Source organism: Sus scrofa, chromosome 1 (genome assembly GCF_054392235.1).
Source record: "Sus scrofa isolate SSC_HxYL_T2T_F1_AM1 chromosome 1, Sscrofa_HxYL_maternal_Yorkshire_Landrace_v2.0, whole genome shotgun sequence".
NCBI lineage: Eukaryota > Metazoa > Chordata > Mammalia > Artiodactyla > Suidae > Sus > Sus scrofa.
The window spans coordinates 108,965,165-108,986,304 of NC_139383.1; the positions used below are offsets into that span (position 1 = coordinate 108,965,165).

Genomic DNA, 21,140 nt, shown 5'->3' on the forward strand with positions numbered 1-21,140 from the left:
CAGCTCTAGGGAGAAAAAGAGAAGACACAACCCCATCCTCCTCCACCCATGGGGGGAGTTTCCCATCTTCTCATTGGCTTAAACAGAAAACATCTTACACTGTGCTAAGTGTAACAAGCCAGACACAAAAGGACAAATATTACATGATTCCACTTCTATAAGGTACCTAGAATAATCCCACTGAGAGACAAAAAGTCAAAGAGAGGTTGCTAGGGGCTTCAGGGAGAGGGGAATGTGGAATTAGAGCCCATTGCCAGACAACAAGGTCCCAGAGATGGTGGTGGTGATGACTGCACAACACTGTGTAGATCACACTTAAAACCAGTTCACACAATAAATTTCATGTTTTGTATATTTCACCAAAACAAAAATAAATAAACTAGCAAGCAAGAAACAGGGAAAAAGAAACATAGGAACACTGAAGAGCCTGACCACCCTGAACAGAACAGAGCATACAGGTTACTTGCTGCTAAGGTAGAAGCCGAGGGTGAAGAATATTATTGTTTTAGAAGAGAACTAGATTCTTTTCATCCTTTGCTACTGTAGGTAAACCCACACTGCCTGGAGAGGGGGGAACACAGGGTGGGCAGGGGCTGGGGAAAGAGGCTCCAGGTGGGCTTTTCAGACAGCCTGGTGTAGCAAGGATGGTTTCAGCTACAGAGGAGACTCTTCAAGTGCTCAGAGTTGCAGGCATCTAACTTCTGTTCTCCTGCCTCTGGTCCACAGCCCAGCTGAGTTGCTCGTAATGACACCTCAGAGCCAGCAGTGGACGAACCATAGCCCATGAGCCACCTGCACAGAGTCCGATATTCAGGGCCCACTACTGATCCAGAGCTCTCATCTGCTGCCCCAGGCATCTCTTTGGATCACAGGCTGATGGCGCTGGAGCAGGGAAGGGAGGTGGGTGAGGGGTCCTGGGCAGCTGCCAGCATTAGTCATGCAGGGCAGAATTCACTCTCTGCTGGGGAGGCGAGCATCTGCTCTGTTTTAGCAACACAGCAGATCATTCCTCATTCTCTCCGTAAAACTCCTGAAAAACACCCACCCACTGAAAAGATGGACTGAAACGAAGTATGCCAGAGTGGAAGATACACCATTCAAACGGGTGAACTAATTTTATTTTGTTTGGGGCGTGGGGTGGGAAGTTATTCAACACGGTAAACATGATGGCATCTGTTGGGAATTTTTGTTTCTCATGTCAAAACCAAGAGGAGGCTGGCAGAGTCTGCCTGCCAGGAAGGGGGAGGGAAGGGGAGCACTCCCAGGTATAAACATCTCCTAACCAACTAACCAACTCACTGTCCCAGTGTCACCCAGCGATGTGTGCAGAGTTGATACAAAACAGAAGGCGGGGGGGGGGGGAGGGAATATTCGACCTGCCTGCCAATCAATGACTTCATCACTAACCACAGGAGGTGCTCTGCGAGGGCAAGTGCACTTCTCAAGCCGGTCATTACTACCTCGAAGGACAAGACCAAAGTGCTGGAATAAAAGGAAAAATAGTAAGACAGCAAATGACCCAAAGCACTTGACATGGGACAAGCTCTCAGCATTAGTGCAACTCAGAGGGAGGCAGCAGGGCCCCCAGCCCCAGCCTTCCCTCCAAAAACAATGCTTGCTCTGCAGCCCCCTCAAACTTGACCCACCCCAAAGCCAATTCTTGATTCCTTTTGGCCACTTTGTTCAAAAACCATCCGTTTCCCAGTCTCCCCTATTGTAAATCCTGCATGCAAAACCCCTGCCTTATCCTCAGCAGCAGGCCCCATCTGTCCCCTTCTCCCCTGGCTTCCAGGTACACCGGCCTCCTTTCCTTCCACACACCCAAAGGGGACACCCCAAGCCTCTGGCTCTTGTGCACACAACTCCTGCCTGGGACGCTCCCCTAGCCCAGTGCAGCCTGTCTTCAATGCTGGCTCTTGTCCACAGCCCTCCTTCCCCCATCCAACACCCTCATCTCAGTAGGCTTCCTCTCCTCCTGCACCTCATCTATGGGCTTCCGTGCCTATCACAGCCTAGCCTGGCTCTTTGCTGTACTTGTGTATTTAAGTTCACCACCTACTCCAGCACTGAGCTCCCCCAAATGGCAAGGCCACAACCCACTACCCATAAACCCCCATGACCAGCACAGGTCAAGTCTTCAGATGTTTGTGAAATGCACAAATCACAGCAAGGGGCAATCGCAAAAGGCTCATGAAAAGTGAAACTGAATTAGACCTTCAAGGAGGAACAGGATTTCATGGTTACTACCTTGTCTTCCATCCCAAAGAAACCATCTCAAAATCTACTAATAAAAAGGAAGTCTCACTGCAGCAATTAACATATTGACCACCCACGTGCCAGGCATGAGTCTAAGTATATGCCACGCGGTAATCTGTTTTATTCTCACAAGTGCCCTAGAAAAACTATTACTCTCATGGCGCAGATAAAGCGACAGGCACAGAAGAGCTTCGAACGTGCTCAAGAGTGCAAAGCCAGCAGTGGCTGAGCCAGGATCCCAACCCGGCATGATGAATCCAGAGCCAGTGCTCAGACCCCTGTACCAAGCACTGTTACTTACAGTCTCTCCCCCTCCCCTACCAATGATGCCTCAACCCCACAGAGGGAGCCCTCTTGTGCCCTTCATTCCTCAGAGAGGACTCCTGCCTCAACCACAGTGATCTCTCCACTAACACCAATGGGCACTTGTCTGTACTGTGCCATCTACACAGCTGCTTCATGGTTTAGCACCTTCACATGTGTTATCAGCAATAGCAAAAGAGAGGATGTCAGGGTCTTGGAAGCTCCAACAGGCAGGAAACACTCAAGCCACAATGTAACACCTGGGCTCCCACTCCCACAGGCCACACTCACAGTTTCATCTTCCAGTCTGAGCTGGAGGCTCTTCTCACCCTCCTTGTAGTCCTTGGTTAATTCAGCAGAGCGCCACACTTCATCTGGGTCAGGGATCCAGACTCTCGTGTACTGAAAGATTAAAACAGAAGAAACTTAGCTGAGAGAAGCTTGCAGGTTCCTACATACATGCTGCTCGCTATGAGGGGTCCTCAGGAGAACTTCCAAAGCTATTGCCACACATCTTTTCTCCCTTCTCACTTCAAGATACAAGATGATCCCATACAAGATAATTAGCTCACAGGATTGATTGGGCACCTTCTAGCTCCTGAGACAGTATCAAAGACCAGTGAAATGAGCATTCTGCTGGGGGAATGCCAAGCCCTGATGTGGTTATATCCACTTTTATGCCATCATCTCCGGGGTGGGGTGGGGTGGGTGGGTACAAAATACTGATGTCAGAGGGAGCTTCTAGTGTGCTGCAAGCAAAGACAAAAATGGCACATGCAAAACACAACAAGATACTGTAAGCAAGCCTTCAATGCTTAGGAATCTCTGCTTTGTTATTCTGCATTCAGGGTCGAAGCCATTTTCCTGCAGAAGCTAAAGAAAGTAGTCAGCAAATTGAAACTGTGCTAATATATTCCTGACTGTCAGCAACCTCTATTGAGTTGTGTATTCTTTAAACCACAAACATACCCCCAAAAAGCTCACTCATCCTCCCCCAGCTGCGATCCAGATCTGGGATCCACAAGGGCATTACGCTGGCCAGGTCCTGGCAGGGAAGGAGGCAGCACTGCTGAACGGCGAGGCACCGCCGATATAACATGAGGGCTCTTGGCCCTGGCTGCACACTGGAAGCACCTGAGAGCTTTGATCAGACCAAGTCTGGGTCCCCTAGACCCCCTCAGCCATAGTCTGTGAGGTGACAGGAAAGCTCCAGGGTATGTGTAGCATGCAGCCAGGGAGAACCACAGGTCTGCTGCACTGAACAGCAGCATCTGGATCTACTATTGGCTGTGCCTTGAGGCACCACACTCCTTACATTTGTCAGACATGCTTCTCAGTATCTGTCACATAGGTATGTGATTTCCACAGGGCCTGTTTGCGTGAGAAGCTGTCTGTGTGCACCAGCAAACACCCTCCACCTACACATGGCCACACAATGTTTTTAGCAAACCTGAAACTAACAGCTCTTAAGACCAAAGCCCAGCCAGAACGCATCCTGGGGTCAGCATAATCCACACCTTCATGGAGGGACAGCAACGCCAAGGCTCTGTGGCCAGTCAGTGGCCCGAGCACAAAGCAGTCAGCTGGCTTGGTTTGGGTCCTGCATTTTTATAGCGTTTTCCTACAGGTGATCACTGGCTCTTTTTATTATTATTTTTTTTTTTTTAGTTTTACTTGGGTATAGTTGATTTACAATGTTGTTTGTATTAGCTTCAGGTTTACAGCAAAGTGAATAAGTTATACATATACACACCCATTCTTTTTTTCCCATAGAGATTATTACAGAACATTGCCTGGGACCCTGCTACCCTTGTTTCTAATTCAGGATAGAGGAGTGAAAATCATGACGCCAGAGGCTCAGAATACCCCCTAACGGGAATGCAAACCACCACCAACTTGCATCCTTGCATTGCTGAGACCCAGGCTCAGGGTACAAAGCCAAAGGTGTTTGTCTTTGGCATTATGATGAAACAAGTTCACAGAGTCTTCTCTCTGCCTCTGAGCCTGCCTTACAGAAAGCTATTCCTGTATCTTTTTAGGAAGACCCTATAGAGCTTTATGGTAGCTGAGTGCTTTAGAGTGAGACATTAAGAACGCTCAGCGGTATCTCCAGGTAGCAACACTCTTTTCCCCTCACATGTTGCAGCTTACCACCTCCACATCCATCCAGCTGTGATGACTTTTAAGCTCCTGTCCCCGAGCTACAGGTGAGGGGCTTTCCTCTGCCTGGCTATGAGTCCCGGCACTGAGTTTAAGCTTCTAAAACGCCTGCCCCACCCCCCAGTCAGAGCAAGTCCAGAGCACCCAAGAAGCCTTTACTCAAAGCCAGGTCTCCATTCAGTGTAAATAGGTGTCAGAAATGGCTCAAGATAACAGAATGACAAGCAACAGAAGGAGGGGAAGGTGCCAACAGGAAGTGAGAGGGTGGTGATATGTGGACATCATCAAGCTGTGGGACATGCTGGGAGGAAGCCCAGTCCCAGCTCACTCAGGGACTCCTCTGACCTTAAAGCTGCGGGCCATGTGTCTCTTCCTGGACAGCTCACTGCACCCACCCCAGGGGAACCACACCACCTGCCTCTGCTATGGCTTCATTCTTCCTCTCTAGGGATTCCATTTATCTTTCTACTTACAAGGTTGGCAGAAAACTGTCGATATTTTCCTGTATCCACAGAACCTACCACAACATCAGGGGCCTAAGGAGACCCTAAGAGGACCCTTTAGCTCCTTTGTTACACCAAGATCTCAGTCCACTATCACCTGGAAGCTTGTTAGAAATGTAGAACCTCATAAACACACACACACTCTCTCATACACACAGGTTCTGCTCCTGCCTTTGCACACAGGTCCAACTCTAGCCTGAGGCCAGAGTTGCCACCTGTTTTTATACAACCCATGAGTTAAGAATGGTCTTTAAATTGTTATCATGGCTTGGGGATGTGAGGGGAACAAAGAATGATAATCACATGATAACACACAATAACTATATGGAACTCAAATTTTTGTGTCCATAAAGTTTTTGGTTTTTGTTTGTTTGTTTTTGCTTTGCAGAACCACTGTGTTAGGGGTCAAATCAGAGCTGTGGCTGCCAGGCTACACCACAGCCACAGCAATGCCAGATCTGAGCCACATCTGCAAACCACAGCTCATGCCAATGCCAGATCCTTAACACACTGAGCGGGGCCAGGGTATGAACCTGTATCCTCATGGATACTAGTCGGCTTTGTTACTGCTGAGCCACAATGGGAACTCCAATAAAGTTTTATCTGAACACAAGTACACATTCTATTTACATGTTGTCTATGGCTACTACTTCTCCACATCAGTGACAACTGTATAGTTGGGACATAGATTCTATGCCCCAAAACCTCAAATATTTACCCTCTGGCTATTTACAGCAAAGGTTTGCTGGAGTTCCCATCGTGGCGCAGTGGTTAACGAATCCGACTAGGAACCATGAGGTTGCGGGTTCAGTCCCTGCCCTTGCTCAGTGGGTTAACGATCCGGCATTGCTGTGAGCTGTGGTGTAGGTTGCAGACGCGGCTTGGATCCCGCGTTGCTGTGGCTCTGGCGTAGGCCAGCAGCTACAGATCTGATTTGACCCCTAGCCTGGGAACCTCCATATGCCGCGGGAGCGGCCCAATAAATAGCAAAAAAGACAAAAAAAAGAAAAAAAGAAAAGGTTTGCTGCCCTCTCCCTTTAAATGTGCTGGTTTCTCAGCCTAGAATGTCCATTCCTCACTGTCTGCGTGTGCAGAGTCCAAGTTCCAGCGCCATCTCGTCACTAAACACTTCCTCCCCTGTGCCCTACAGAGCAAACCCTTCCCAACTCCAGGCTGCTGCAATTAACTCCTCCGTGATCAACTTTCTTTGTGGTTTTGCAGTGGTTTCTTTCACGTCAGTTTCCTCTTGGGACATCACATGGATACACTATTGGGCACCTTTGTATGTATATAGCATGTATGTAGCAGATGCTCAGGAAATGTTGCTGAGATCGGCATCAGTGAATGGAGAAAGTACACTTGGGGGCACCTGGTAGAGAGGTAACACTTTGAGGTGAGCACCATGTAGCCAAGTCTATAGACAAAGGTCTATACTTCACATTAAAGAACATGTAATTTGGTTGGAAAGATAATGCATTCAAAAAAATATCCTCTAACAGGGAGATGTGACCAGGTCCTAGGGAGAGAAGAGCTATTCGGCGGGGGGGGGGGGGGGGGGGGGGGGGGTGCAGACAAGGCAAGAGAAGGGAGAACAACAGTGGTGAAGGCCAACTTCGGAAACAGGTGACCAGATTCTTCCACAACTTTCTCAAGGACAGTGTGTATTACAGATCAGATCAAGCAAGCTTTAGGTTCAAATCCAATAACCATCTGAGCACCCATCTGCACCGGATGCTGTCCTGTTCGCTCCATCCCCACAATGAACACACACTGGACGCCCATTGTGATTTTGTAGTTCATTGATAAACCAGAAGGAAGTGAAGCCTGCATTGTGATGGTTTGGGATAGATGACCTCTGCCCGAAGTCCGTCCTACCTTTATGCTACTTCGTGGCTTCTCACCTTAAGGTGCTCATGAATTCCTGAGCACGGCTGTTTACCTAACACCACACACACCATATCTGATGAGCTGTTTACAGGACTTCCAAGAACAATTTTAACCATAACCAAATTTTGCTTTACATGCTGACTTAGCAAACAAGCCCCCTGACTCAGGCCTCCCCACCTGAGGAAGATCCACTGACCTTGTAACCCAATACAAGCTGAGGCATGACCAACACAGAGTCAACAGCCAAGAGAATAGACACACAAGCCAAGACCAAGGAGAGACAAGTGACACAGTAGCCAGCAAAACTTACAGGAGGCATATGTGGAATCCAAACCACAGTACAATTGAACTTACTTACAAAACAGACTCACAGATGTAGAAAACAAACTTAAGGTTACCAAAAAGGAAGAGGGGAGGGATAAACTAGAAATATGGGCATATTAACAGATGCACTCTACCGTATATAAAATAGATAACAAGGATTGACTGTATAGCACATGGAGCTATAGTCAATATCTTGTAATAACCTATAATGGGAAATAAAAAACAATGCAGATAGATATATATAGTTATAGATAACCAAATCACTGTGCTGTACACCTGAAACTAACGATACTGTAAATCAGCCGTACTTTTCTTTTTCCAGTCACACTTGCAGCATATGGAAGTTCCTGGGCTAGGGGTCAAATCTGAGCTGCAGCTGAGGTCTACAGCACAGCCACAGCAATGCCAGATCTGAACCACATCTGTAAGCTATACCATAGCTTGTGGCAATGCCGGATCCTTAACCCATTGAGCGCGGCCGGTGATCAAATCCAAATCCTCATGAGACTACATCAGGTTCTTAACCTGCTGAGCCACAATGGGAACTACTACACTTCAATTAAAAAGAAAAAAAAAAAAGGAGCTCCTGTCGTGGCTCAGCATAAACAAATCTAACTAACACGAGGATGCAGGTTCGATCCCTGGCCTTGTTCAGTGGGTTAAGGATTCAGTGTTGCTGTGAGCTGTGGTGTAGGTCGGATACCACGTTGCTGAGGCTATGGTGTAGGTGGCAACTACAACTCTGATTCAACCCCTAGCCTGGGAAACCTCCATATGCCGTGGGTTCAGCTCTAAAAAGACAAAAGACCAAAAGAGAAAGAAAAAAAAGTTCCTGTTGTGGCTCAGCAGTAACAAACCCGACTAGCATCCATAAGGATGTGGGTTTGATCCCTGGCCTCGCTCAGTGGATTAAGGATTCAGCGTTGCTGAGAGCTGTAGTGTAGGCCAGAAGCTCTAGCTCTGACTCAAACACCTAGCCTGTGAACTTCCATATGGCACAGGTGCAGCCCTAAAAAAAAAAAAAAAAAAAAAAAGGAAAAAAAAAAAGAAGTGGGAAAAAAAAAAAGACTTGAGGAAGAAAGAAAGATAGGTATGAGGTATAGAGATCGAAAGAATTTGGAAGAGAAGGGACTCCACTGCAGTGATGAAAATATACACGTGCTGGTTGCATAACACCGTAAATGTACTAAATGCCATCGAATTGTTCGCTTTTAATAATTAATTTTTTGTTATGTGAATTTCACTTCAATTTAAAAAACAAAAACTGTTTTGGTTGCAGATGATCCAAACAGCATCCTGTATACTCTTTCCTGATGCAGGTTCTCACTTCTAATCTCTGGGAATACAGTAAATTAAAATATATTCTTTAACAGAGAGTCATCATTTCTATAAGCCACATAAGAAACTCTTGTAAACCAAGATTCTGTGTTGCCTGTTTTTTTTTTTTCTCACCTTCAAGGAATTCCTTTAAACAAATATGACCACTCCCAGCTTTCTTAGAGGCAGCAGATTGTAGAAAAGACTAGCTTGCTCATATAATCCAATTGACAGTACCACTCAATTTGTCACTATGCTGTTTTCACAATGCTTCATTCCATCACATCAAACAAAATAATGTCTGACCTAATTATCCAAGAAAAACTGGTCTTTCTTTTGGGAAGAGCCCTGTATATTAACCAGAGAAGGCAGAGGTCTCTGTGAAATGAAATGCATCGTACTGAGAGCTCTTCTCCAGCCAGAGTTCATTTCTCCCACTTCTGCAGCAAGCATGGAGGGAGTGGTTGCCTCTGGCAATCCTGCTCAACCCCGGCTACACAGGAGAAATCATCTGGGGAGCTTTTAAAGTTTCCCCCACACCAGGCAACCCCGCAGGCCAATTACATCAATCTCTGGAGGTGGGAATCAGGTGGTGTTTTTTAAAGCTCCCCAGATGCAACCAAATGTGCAGGCAGGTTTGAAAACCAATCCTCCTGTGGTCTGATTTGGTAACAGATTTGCAGGGCACCACAGACCCTCATGCGCCAGAGGCCTTGCCCCACTGGCCTGTGGTTGAACATGAAATTCCAGCCTGAGGATTCTTTACCCTGACCTAAAGCATTATCAGCAGAAAGCCCCACTAAAATGTAACTACAGTATCAAGAAGAGCATAGAATTCACCTGTTTATACAAATTTTCATACAGCACAGTCCTGTGGTTAAGTGTGTGGGCTCTAGAGTCAGCCTGGGTAAGAGTTCCAACCAGCTCTTACTAGCTTCAGGGAGTTGATGAAAGGGTCTGAGCCTCAGTTTCCTCAGTTGTACAATGTGGACAAAAGTTAGATCTACCCCATGACGCCTTCTAAGGATTAAAGGAGATTCCAAAGTATCAGTAGAATGAGCATTAGGCTGTAGTAATGGCAGTGATGATACTTTACACTGTGCAGTCTAGAAAGGCCAAGATCCTCGCAGGGTCTGGCAGAGGTGAGGGGATGGGAAACAAGCTTCAAATGCTCTGCGTTACTGGGATCCTTTGCATGTCCTGCAAATCATCATATGCACGTAGCCATGCGTTGCCTTAAAATCAGTAACTGGATCTAACCTACCTCAAAACTCTGAGAGAAATACCGGCTACCATTTAAGAATCACCTGTAGATCTTAAAGAAAAGAACCAGGGAGTTCTCATTGTGGCTCATGAGGATTTGAGTTCGATTCCTGCCCTTGCTCAGTGGGTTAAGGATCTGGTATTGCCACAAGTTGCAGCATAGGTCACGGATGGGGCTCAGATCCATTGTGGCTGTGGCACAGGCCAGCAGCTACAGCTCCCATTCAACCCCAAGCCTGGGAATTTCCATATGCCATAAAAATAAAATTAAATAAATAAATAAATAAAAAGGACCAATGCCCATGTCCCAGATTTGAACAATTAAGATTTTAAGATTAAAGGTGAGAGTAGGGCCCAAGTGCTGTAATATTTTAAGCTTTCCAAATGACGAATGTGCCATCGGAGTCAAAAATCACTCTCTCAGCGTGAGCCTTAGGACCAAAACAGACTTTAGGGAAAAGAGAACAGAAACACTAGAAAAATTTACTCCACAGAATTACCAATAATGCCACCTCCATTATCTTATAAGTAATTTTAAGTACTTTAATCATCTGTTTTAAACCTGAAGTAAAATGAGCAGGGTTATCACTAATATTTCACAAAGAAGAAGCTTGAGGGTAAAATGCACTGGACAATTGTTCACAGTGAAGAGCTGAGTTCAGAGCAGAATCAGAGAGAAGACCTTGGACTCCAAGTTCTCCACTGTCGCCCCCCGCTGGTGGAGGAGTACTGACTTTCTTACAGCAGCCCAGGTCCCACTGAGGACGTATTTTATATAGGTAAAGTGTCTTATAAGTACACATGAAAAAAGTGCAAACACCCACTCACAGTAACATGCCAAGTTAAGCCACTGGGCAGTTTCAGGTTTAAGAATCAAACTAAAGTTTTGGTTACAATGCAGTCTTGATGTGAAGCAAGGCATTCTAGGCACAGGGCCCTGGAAATAGACAAGAGAAGACCTCCACCCAATCTGGGGCTGACCAGGTAAACTGCCTGTCCATTCCTACCTGTGTTTAGGGGACAGAGAGCAGGTGCAATAACCACCTAATTCACATCCGTACCCCTGGCACTACATGACATTGGGGTTAGTAGGCACTCCAACCTCTGCTGTGACTGAAAGCAAGGCTCTGGTTGGGGGTGGGAGTGGAGTCCTTTTGATAAATCAGAGAAACTAGTCAATAGATTTACACGGGATATGAATTTTGTTCTAGAACTCATTGGCGAAGATCCAAGATCAAGTTGGTCAACTTCCATCCCTTAAGGAACACAGAAGCCACCAAATTTCTCTGTACAGGACCAGTCTGAGATCCATCACAGAGAACAGCACCAACAAACAGTGCTTCTCAGCAGTGAGAGGAAGCAGACAGGCTGTGGGTTTCCAGGGAAAGCATAACTGTAAAAAGGCAGGGAGGCCAGACCTGGAACTCCTGATGCTGCCTAAAGCAGGAAGGATCACACACAGAAAAAGGAGAGCAAGCTGCTTCCCCAGTCTTGCCTGGAACCTAAGTCCAGCTGCAAAGTGCTAGAAGCACAGGCTGAGAATCACAAGGCTAAGACACTACGAAACCCTCTAGGCCAAAAAATGTGTGCCCCTTATAAAAAATGGGGCCGCACACAGCTCAGTTCTTTTTTTTTTTTTTTTTTTTTGACCGAGCCTACAGCATGCAGAAGGTCCCAGGCCAGGGACCAAACCCACGTCACAGCTATAACCAGAGCCCCAGCAGTGATAACACCAGATCCTTAACGTACTAAGCCACGAGGGAACTCCAACTCAGTTCTTTAGTGAGATTGAGAAGACACCTAAACGCTTCTCCAAAATGTCCTAAATGTGGTCCTCTACAGGTATAAATGTCGATTTTGAGGCTTCTCCTGCTAAGGCAATAGTACCTTGAGAGGGAAGAAAGAAAAAATACTTCCCTAAGACAGTAGTTTATTGGCAGTAGTTTATTTTAGCGCCATCACAATAACAGGTTCCCCAGTGATGTGGTACCTGGCAGGGTACTGCTGTATTGCAGGGAGTTATAAAGACACATTATCTATCTGCCCTTGTAGCAAGAAGTGGGTCACATGTCTCTCTTTTGCGTGTGAAGAGTCCAGAGGATGAAGACTAGGCCTTTTATTCCATCTGAGCCGAGCCTCCCACAATCTTTAGCACGTCTACTCAAATCTGATGATCATATTCATGGACCCAGACACCAACTGCACCCTGAACCCAGTGGTGATGATCAGTTCCTCAACCCAGTGGTGATGATCAGTCCCTCAAATTTAGAAGGCCAAAGTCAAGAACATCCCCATCAGGTACAATGCTGGGCATCTTCTCTTCCCATGGACTGGGCTCCCACTATGGGAGACAGAGGAGCAGGAGGTTAAAAGGCAGGTATCGGATACTAGTCTCAACCTCATCACTGGCTCGGTTTCCCATCTGTAAAGTGGAGAAATATCTTCCATGTTACGGACCTTGTTAGGACTAAATAAAATAGTGTACACAAAACATTTAGTACAGCACCTAGTGCACTAGTTTCTGTTACTGTGGCAGGAACTCAAGTCCTGGGATGGAGACCCAGAGAACTCCCTCTAGAAGAGTACAGACACAACCAAATAACCCCAACAGAACTATGTGCACATAAAGCATCATGGAAACATAGCACCTCCTTCCTTCCAAATCCTGGAGTTAGTTATCTCCTCCTCCCCTAGCAGTCAGGCCTCCTGCCTTCCCTGTGCCCTTGTTAGACCAGTAAAGTCATCCTAGACCAGTAATGAACTTCCTTTTCCCCCACTCTTCACTGGGAAGCTCCCTGTAACTTACAGCCAGAGGCAATTATATATAAATATTCTGTTTGTCCAAAGCCAAGATGTAACTGAAAACCCATGCATAATTCTGGACCCATGAGGCAGGTTTCTGAGCAACGCTTCCAAACTTGCTCCATGTTTTTTCCTAAGTGAGAGGACCCAGCTAGTCCAAATACCAGGAAGAACCTTAATGTAACACATCAAGATGGGGGTAACAAAACATCACTCAGCATCTTTGGGGAAAAGGAGGATAGAAAAAAAATCCAGAAAAGTGAGGTTTATTCTGTAACATATAAAATTCACAGTTAAACAGCGAAGTTATAATAAAATCCAGTATTTCCTGTCATTTAAGTGAAACAAAAATCAAATACACCAAAAGTAAGGTACATCAACCTATTCCCTGCACTGCCCATCACATTCTGCTTTAGCCATTTGCTATCTTACATGTTTATAGAACTACATCATCTCAACCCAATCTTCCAAGAAGAGATTCAACTCTTTCTGACACCTGATTACATCAGTCACAATTACATCTTAGTACACATTCTTTATCTGTGTTGTAGCCAACACAGAACCAAGTTTCCGTGTGGCTGGTGAAGGCAAAATTTACCTGTTTACTGTCCTGCAGATGTTAACAAAATAAGCAGTTTGTGTTCAAACGACAAATGGACAAAACAGAAGGTGCCTGGTACGCGGGGAGCAGTGTGGAGTCATTTTATCCAGCCAGTTTATACCAGCAGTACATGTGCTTGACAAGAGCTACAGTGATACCAGAGGCTTAGAAACAGCTATAAAGCAATGTTGATTTTGACGTTTTGGTAAGACCATTGAAAGTTCCCTACTTAAAAAGGATATGTCAATGGCAAGTTGGTTTTCCAAGCCTGCAACATTAAACCCATTTAACCTGCTTGCTGAAGAGGCTAGAAAAGATTTATTCAAAGCTAGTACATTTCATGCAGCTAAATATATGTCTGAATCCTAACAAGAAGCTAGTTGAACTTCCATTTCCAGCAACATGACTCCAGCTCCTGGACTATGGCCTCTCCCTGTACAGGGCAATTTAGTATGAATTAAACAATCCATAGGCATGTTAAAAACCTTGAAGCCACCTAAGACAGTTTTCCAGGACACACCATCTTCATTTCCACCTAAGCTCTTCGATATACCCCAGCTTTTAGAATCCACATATGATGGCATCACAGGGCAGCTGTCTTCCTCATCTGCCCTGCAGGTATATACTCCTGACCTCCACAATCAAAGATTCTATACGAGGGAGTTCCCGTCGTGGCTCAGTGGTTAACGAATCCGACTAGGAACCATGAGGTTGCGGGTTTGATCCCTGGCCTTGCTTAGTGGGTTGAGAATCCAGCGTTGCCGTGAGCTGTGGTGTAGGCTGCAGACACGGCTTGGATCCTGCATTTCTGTGGCTCTGGCGTAGGGCAGCAGCTACAGCTCCGATTAGACCTCTAGCTTGGGAACCTCCATATGCCACAGGAGCGGCCCAAGAAATGGCAAAAAAGATACCATACTATTTTCCCTAAAGAGTCTTAATACATGATACTATACATAGAAAACCCTAAGGACTCAACCCCAAAACTCCTTGAACTGATTAATAAATTCAGCAAAGTAGCAGGATATAAGATTAACATTCAGAAGTCAGTCACATTTCTGTATACCAGCAATGAAATATTAGAAAAGGAATACAAAAATATGATACCTTGTAAAATTGCACCTCACAAAATCAAATACCTCGGAATACACCTGACCAAGGAGGTAAAGGATTTATATGCTGAGAGCTATAACACTTTAATCAAAGAAATCAAAGAAGATGTAAAGAAATGGAAAGATATTCCATGTTCATGGATTGGAAAAATCAATATTGTAAAAATGGCCATACTACCCAAAGCAATCCACAGATTCCCTATCAAATTACCCAGGACATTTTTCACAGAACTATAACAAACAATCCAAACATTTACATGGAACAACAAAAGACCCAGAATTGCCAAAGCAATCCTGAGAAACAAAAACCAAGCAGGAGGCATAACGCTCCCAGACTTCAAGAAATATTACAAAGTCACAGTCATCAAAACATTGTGGTACTGGTATCAAAACAGACCAATGGAACAAAATAGAAAACCCGGAAACAAACCCTGACACCTATGGTCGATTAATCTTTGACAAGGGAGGCAAGAACATAAAATGGGAAAAAGAAAGTCTATTCAGCAAGCATTGCTGAGAAACCTGGACAGCTGCATGCCAAGCAATGAAACTAGAACACACCCTCACACCATGCACAAAAATAAACTCCAAATGGCTGAAAGACTTAAATATACGACAGGACACCATCAAACTCCTAGAAGAAAACATAGGCAAAACACTCTCTGACATCAACATCATGAATATTTTCTCAGGTCAGTCTCCCAAAGCAATAGAAATTAGAGCAAAAATAAACCCATGGGACCTCATCAAACTGAAAAGCTTTTGCACAGCAAAGGAAACCCAAAAGAAAACAAAAAGACAACTTTCAGAATGGGAGAAAATAGTTTCAAATGATGCAACCGACAAGGGCTTAATCTCTAGAATATATAAGCAACTTATACAACTCAACAGCAAAAAAGCCAATCAATCAATGGAAAAATGGGCAAAAGACCTGAAAAGACTGTTCTCCAAGGAAGATATACAGATGGCCAGCAAACACATGAAAAAATGCTCAACATCGCTGATTATAAGAGAAATGCAAATCAAAACTACCATGAGATACCACCTCACACCAGTCAGAATGGCCATCATTAATAAGTCCACAAATAACAAGTGCTGGAGGGGCTGTGAAGAAAAGGGAACCCTCCTGCACTGCTGGTGGGAATGTAAACTGGTACAGCCACTATGGAGAACAGTTTGGAGATACCTTAGAAATCTATACATAGAACTTCCATATGACCCCACAATCCCACTCTTGGGCATCTATCCAGACAAAACTCTACTTAAAAGAGACACGTGCACCCGCATGTTCATTGCAGCACTATTCACAATAGCCAGGACATGGAAACAACCCAAATGTCCATTGACAGATGATTGGATTCAGAAGATGTGGTATATATGCACAATGGAATACTACTCAGCCATAAAAAGGAATGACATAATGCCATTTGCAGCAACATGGATGGAACTAGAGAATCTCATCCTGAGTGAAATGAGCCAGAAAGACAAAGACAAATACCATATGATATCACTTATAACTGGAATCTAATATCCAGCACAAATGAATATCTCTACAGAAAAGAATATCATGGACTTGGAAAACAGACTTGTGGCTGCCTGATGGGAGAGGGAGGGAGTGGGAGGAATCGGGAGCTTGGGGTTATTGGACACAACTTAGAATAGATTTACAAGGAGAGCCTGCTCAGTAGCATTGAGAACTATGTCTAGATACTCATGTTGCAACGGAACAAAGGGTGGGGGAAAAAATGTAATGTATACATGTAAGGATAACTTGATCCCCTTGCTGTACAGTGGGAAAATAAAAAAAAAATTAAGAAACAGTCTTAATAGTTTACAATTACCAGAACACTTATTAGCAAGTCACAGCCACAGAAATACTCACCAAGTCACAGTTAAGTTTGTTTGCTTCCATTTCTTAATTTAAAACCTGTTCCATTAATAGACTTCTCTAGGCAACCAGAACCAGCACTGACTAAAGTCACTTCAGGCTAAGGTAACTTGCAAACGGAGCTTCCCTGATCAAAAGTAAGTCACTGACAGAATGCATAGGGATACCACTCTCTTCTGAAGAAAACTTCCACTCTTGCCTTGTCTTTTAAGAAATCATCTACCTTAGAATTTACACACTTGCATTTGGGACTCAAACCAGCTCTCTTCCTTTCACAGAATAAAGCATGCTGGCTTTTGCACCACCAGTAGTTAAACACTTCATCTTTGAGGCTATTCAGTAAATATTCTTCAACTGGGACAGGTCTCCCTTAAGCTATAGCCACCCCAATCCCAACCAGAACACAAACTCTTATTCATGTATTCATTCATTCATCCATTAGTATTTACTGAATAGCCGCCACATCACAGGCCCTATACAAAGTGCTGGGACATAGGAAAAAACACACGTTCCCATCCTCAAGGCTGTCTGACCACATTATGCAATTAGTCTACTGCAATGGACCTAACTGCCTGGACAGCACAAACATTCACAGCATTTATCTGGGCAGCCTAAGCAGTCTGGGTCGTAAGCAAGGGATCTACTGAAAGAGAAAGATTCAAGCTGAATCCTAGATGGACAAGGCTGGCTAGGAATGTTGAGGAGGGAGGAGTGTTCTAGGCTGAGAGGTCATCTGTGTGACAAGCCTGTGTTCACTAAGGGACTGAAGGAATGTCAGTCTGGGTGGGACACAGCACAGGGAGAAAAGGCTCAAAATGATGCTGGGGAGAGGTGCAGAAGGTTCCTGAGAGCCACACTACAGAGTTTTTTATGTTATCCATGGCCAAGGAATGGGTTTTAAACATGAGAAACATATGTACCTACTCCCATTTGTTTATTTTTACTTTTCTTTCCCTTGCCTGAGTAGAAATATCCTATATATATATGTCTCCACCAAGGAGTATATTACCTATGCTTTCTTCTAAAAGTTTTATGGTTTCAGGTCTTGAATTTAAGTCTTTAATCCATTTTTAATCTGTTGTTGTACACAATGTGATATCAAACTACAAAGCTTTTGCACAGCGAAGGAAACTACCAACAAAACAAAAGGCCACCTATTGAATAGGAGAAAATATTTGTATACAACATAGCCAGTAATATACAAAGAACTCATAAAACTCAACGGCAAAAAAAAGCCACCTAATTTAAAAATTGGGCAGAGGATCTGAATAGACATTTCCCAAGGAAGACATACAAATGGCCAACGGGTACATGAAAAGATGTTCAACATCAGTCATCATCAGGGAAATGGGATTCAAAACACAAGGAAGTATCACCTCACACCTGTCAGAATGGCTATCATCAAAGACAACAAGTAACTAATTTTGCGGATGTGGAGAAAAGCAAGCACATGTGTGCTGTAGGTGGGAATGTAAATTGGTATAGCCACTGTGGAAAACAATGGAGATTCCTCAAGAAATTAAAAATGGAATTACCATATGATCCAGTCAATTCTACTCCTGGGTATTTATTCAAAGAAAATGAAAACACTAATTTAAAAAGACATATGCACCACTATGTTCACTGCAGCATTATTTACAATAGCCAAGACATGGAAGCAACCTAAGTGTCTGTCAACACATGAACAGATAAAGATGTGATTGATGTATATATATATATATATACACACACACACAATGGAATATTATTCAGCCATAAAATGAAATCTTGCCATGTGTGACAAGACGGATGTATCTAGGGGGTATTATGCTAAGTGAAATGAATCAGACAGAAAAAAGACCAGCGCTGAATGATTTCACTTATGTGGAATCTAAAAACACAAAGCAAATGAACAAACAAAACCGAAACATCATTATAGATACAAAGAACAAACAAGTACTTGCCAGAGGAGAGGGAATGAGGTGAGGAAAGAAATAGGTAAGGGAGATTAAGAGATACAAACTTCCAGTTGTATGAAATGTACAGTGTGGGGAATGCAGTCAATAACTATGCTATATCTTTGCATAGTAACAGATTGTAACTAGACTTAGCACAGTGATCATTTTGAAATGTAGAGACATATGGACTCACTATGTTATGTAACAAGAACTAACATAGCACTGTAGGTCAATCACACTTCAAAAACAAACCCATAGATTTGCGGTTACCAGAGAAGGGGTTGGAAGGAGAGGGAACTGGATGAAGGCATTCAAAAGTCATGAACTTTCGGTTGTAAGGTAAATATGTACTAGGGATATAACGTTAACACATAATATAACGCTGCTATATGCTATATATGAAAGTTGTTAAGAAAGTAAAACCTAAGAGTTCTCAGCACAGGAAAAATATTTAATTTTTTCTATGTCTAATTTAGTATCTGTGAGGTGACAGATGTTTACTAAATTTATTGTGATAATCACTTCATGATGTATATAAATCAAATCATGATGCTATATACATACAGTGCTGTGTATTTACTATATCTCAATAAAACTCGCAGGAAAAATGGATCAGTATTTATAGATTGATATACAAGGAAAAAGCCTCTGTATGAGAGTGCAGTTAAATCTTCCAATGCGTGTGCTCCCAGGCCTTTCCCTCGGTCCTCATGTGAGCACTCACAATAAACACAGAAACAACACCATTTATCCTGTCTCTAACCCCAAATAAACTCTCCTTGAAATGCTACCCCTGGGTATTTCTTATTACTTCATTCACTCAGTACCTCATCATTCCATACTGCAAAACTCGCCGTTTCTGTCATATTCGTTCTCAGTGATATACTTTTTCAGCTTCTGAATCTTCTTTATTCAGGTACCATTTTATTTTATTCTCAACCACAGCTTCCAACCTTTTTGACTGTATTTTGCCATGTGGAGCTCATTTGGAGTTTCAGAGAGTTGAGTGGGAAAGTTTGACATTAAGAAGGAAGAGGGAATGTTCTATCTAGCACATGAGCAAACAGGCACAGAAATAGCATCTAAATTTCTGAGACCTCAGGGGAAAGGGAGAAATTGTTCCAAAACCAACCCAGGCATACAGAGTGGCAGCCATGAAACTGATTGTGATTTTATAGCTGAGAAGTTAAATGGGCATCTGCTGTTCAAATCACCATTAACCAAAGCCCTTAAAATGATGCCTCTGCTTTCCACCCTGGTCCTGAGAGGAAGTACTGAGCAGCCACATCAATAACGCATCCTGCCTATTTGGAGAGTTCTCTCTGCTGTTAATACCAAACAAATCTGTCAGATAGCCATAGATTCTTCAGGATAATCACAGCTAACTCATCCCCTCTATGTCCAAAGACCAATTCAGATGTAGTTTAATACTGACATGTCACTTCTGGTCCAGCTAAAAAGTGATTCTGCAGCTTGAAAGAACTGCTGACCTGACCCTCTATGTTACTAACCAAAGAAGACTTAGCAAAGGACAGATGCAATTGATGGGAAGTGCCCCCTTTATGTACACTGCTCTTAAGGATTATGGGTGAGAAAGGATTCATCTTAAGTCTAAAATGAGAGAAATTAGGTCATCTCAATCTAAAACTCCTCCCTGCCCCCAAAGAGGTTATCATCATGATAAACCATTTGAGGAGGGGGTATAAAATGACTGAAGGGAGCAATGGTATTTCCCACTGAATCTGTACATGGGCAATCCATTGCTGGAGCTAATTTTGGATGTAGACGTACAAGCCTTTGCCTACAGCCTCTTCAACTCACCTGAGCAGCATCAATAACACCATCAGGTGAGTGGTGCTGCTTCAAAAGACTGTTGTTCAGGGGCTGAGTTATCACTGTTACTATTAATAGCACAGGGACCCATAAGAGAAGATGACTAAGAAGTACTTCAGTCTTGCTGGTGATTTTTTTCCTTACCTAGTATACCATAAGCATGTTCTAAAAAAGTTATGTATACAACATTTTTGAATTGGAAACACCTTAAATCTAGAGTTGCTTAGAAATTCTCGGGCATCACGACTAAGTCCCATTCCTCAACAAAATACTCACTTGCATTCAAATGTCTTACATACTAGAAAACCAGTAAGTTTTTGGCAAATGCATTAGTGGATTAATGGTTTGGTATTGAAATAGGTGTACATCCCAGGACTTAAAGTAGGTACATGTGCAGGGTGTTCAATCACCCAGGTTGTGGACAAAGCCTGGGTCACCTTGTATTCTCTCCAGTACCATTTAGGTGTTAAAATAGGGATGCATCCCAGGTCTGCAGCTCTAGCCTTTCCCAGTGGCCCTGATCATAGCCCTGATGGCAGGGCCTTCCTGGAGATCCAGCACAGCAGAGATGAGGGCCTGGGGAAACATCAGAACCATAATAATCCAAACTCTAGCAAAGTTACCCAAGCAGTGTCTTTTTTTTTTTTTCTTTTGCCACACCCATTGAATATGGAAGTTCCCAGGCCAGGGAATCAAATCCAAGCTGCAGCTGCAACCTATGCCACAGCTGCAGCAATGCTGCATCCCTAACCCAATGCATCACAACAGGAACTCCAAGCAGTCCCTACCTTAAATGAACTGAAAATGTACAAAAGGAGAGAAAAGGAAAGAAAAGCAATCATCCTGGTCTGGACACAGGCTTAGTCAGTCATACCCTTTCAGACAAACGAGAACACATTGCTGGAAATGTTCAGCAAGAGGCACTTGTGTCTGATAGGCACTTGTGTCAGTATGTTG

The 21,140-nt window shown here is 43.9% G+C and overlaps 1 protein-coding gene across 5 annotated transcripts in view; it reads right to left on the minus strand.

The window, feature by feature from the left end:
* The window catches only part of MYO5B (myosin VB), a 386,641-nt gene that overhangs the window by 216,609 nt on the left and 148,892 nt on the right, over positions 1–21,140 (minus strand). For all 5 annotated transcript variants that reach the window (XM_021093027.2, XM_021093023.2, XM_021093028.2 and 2 more), the window contains one exon: positions 2,851–2,961. In XM_021093027.2, the coding sequence (XP_020948686.2) occupies positions 2,851–2,961 (111 nt within the window). The remainder of the gene's footprint in view (positions 1–2,850; positions 2,962–21,140) is intronic.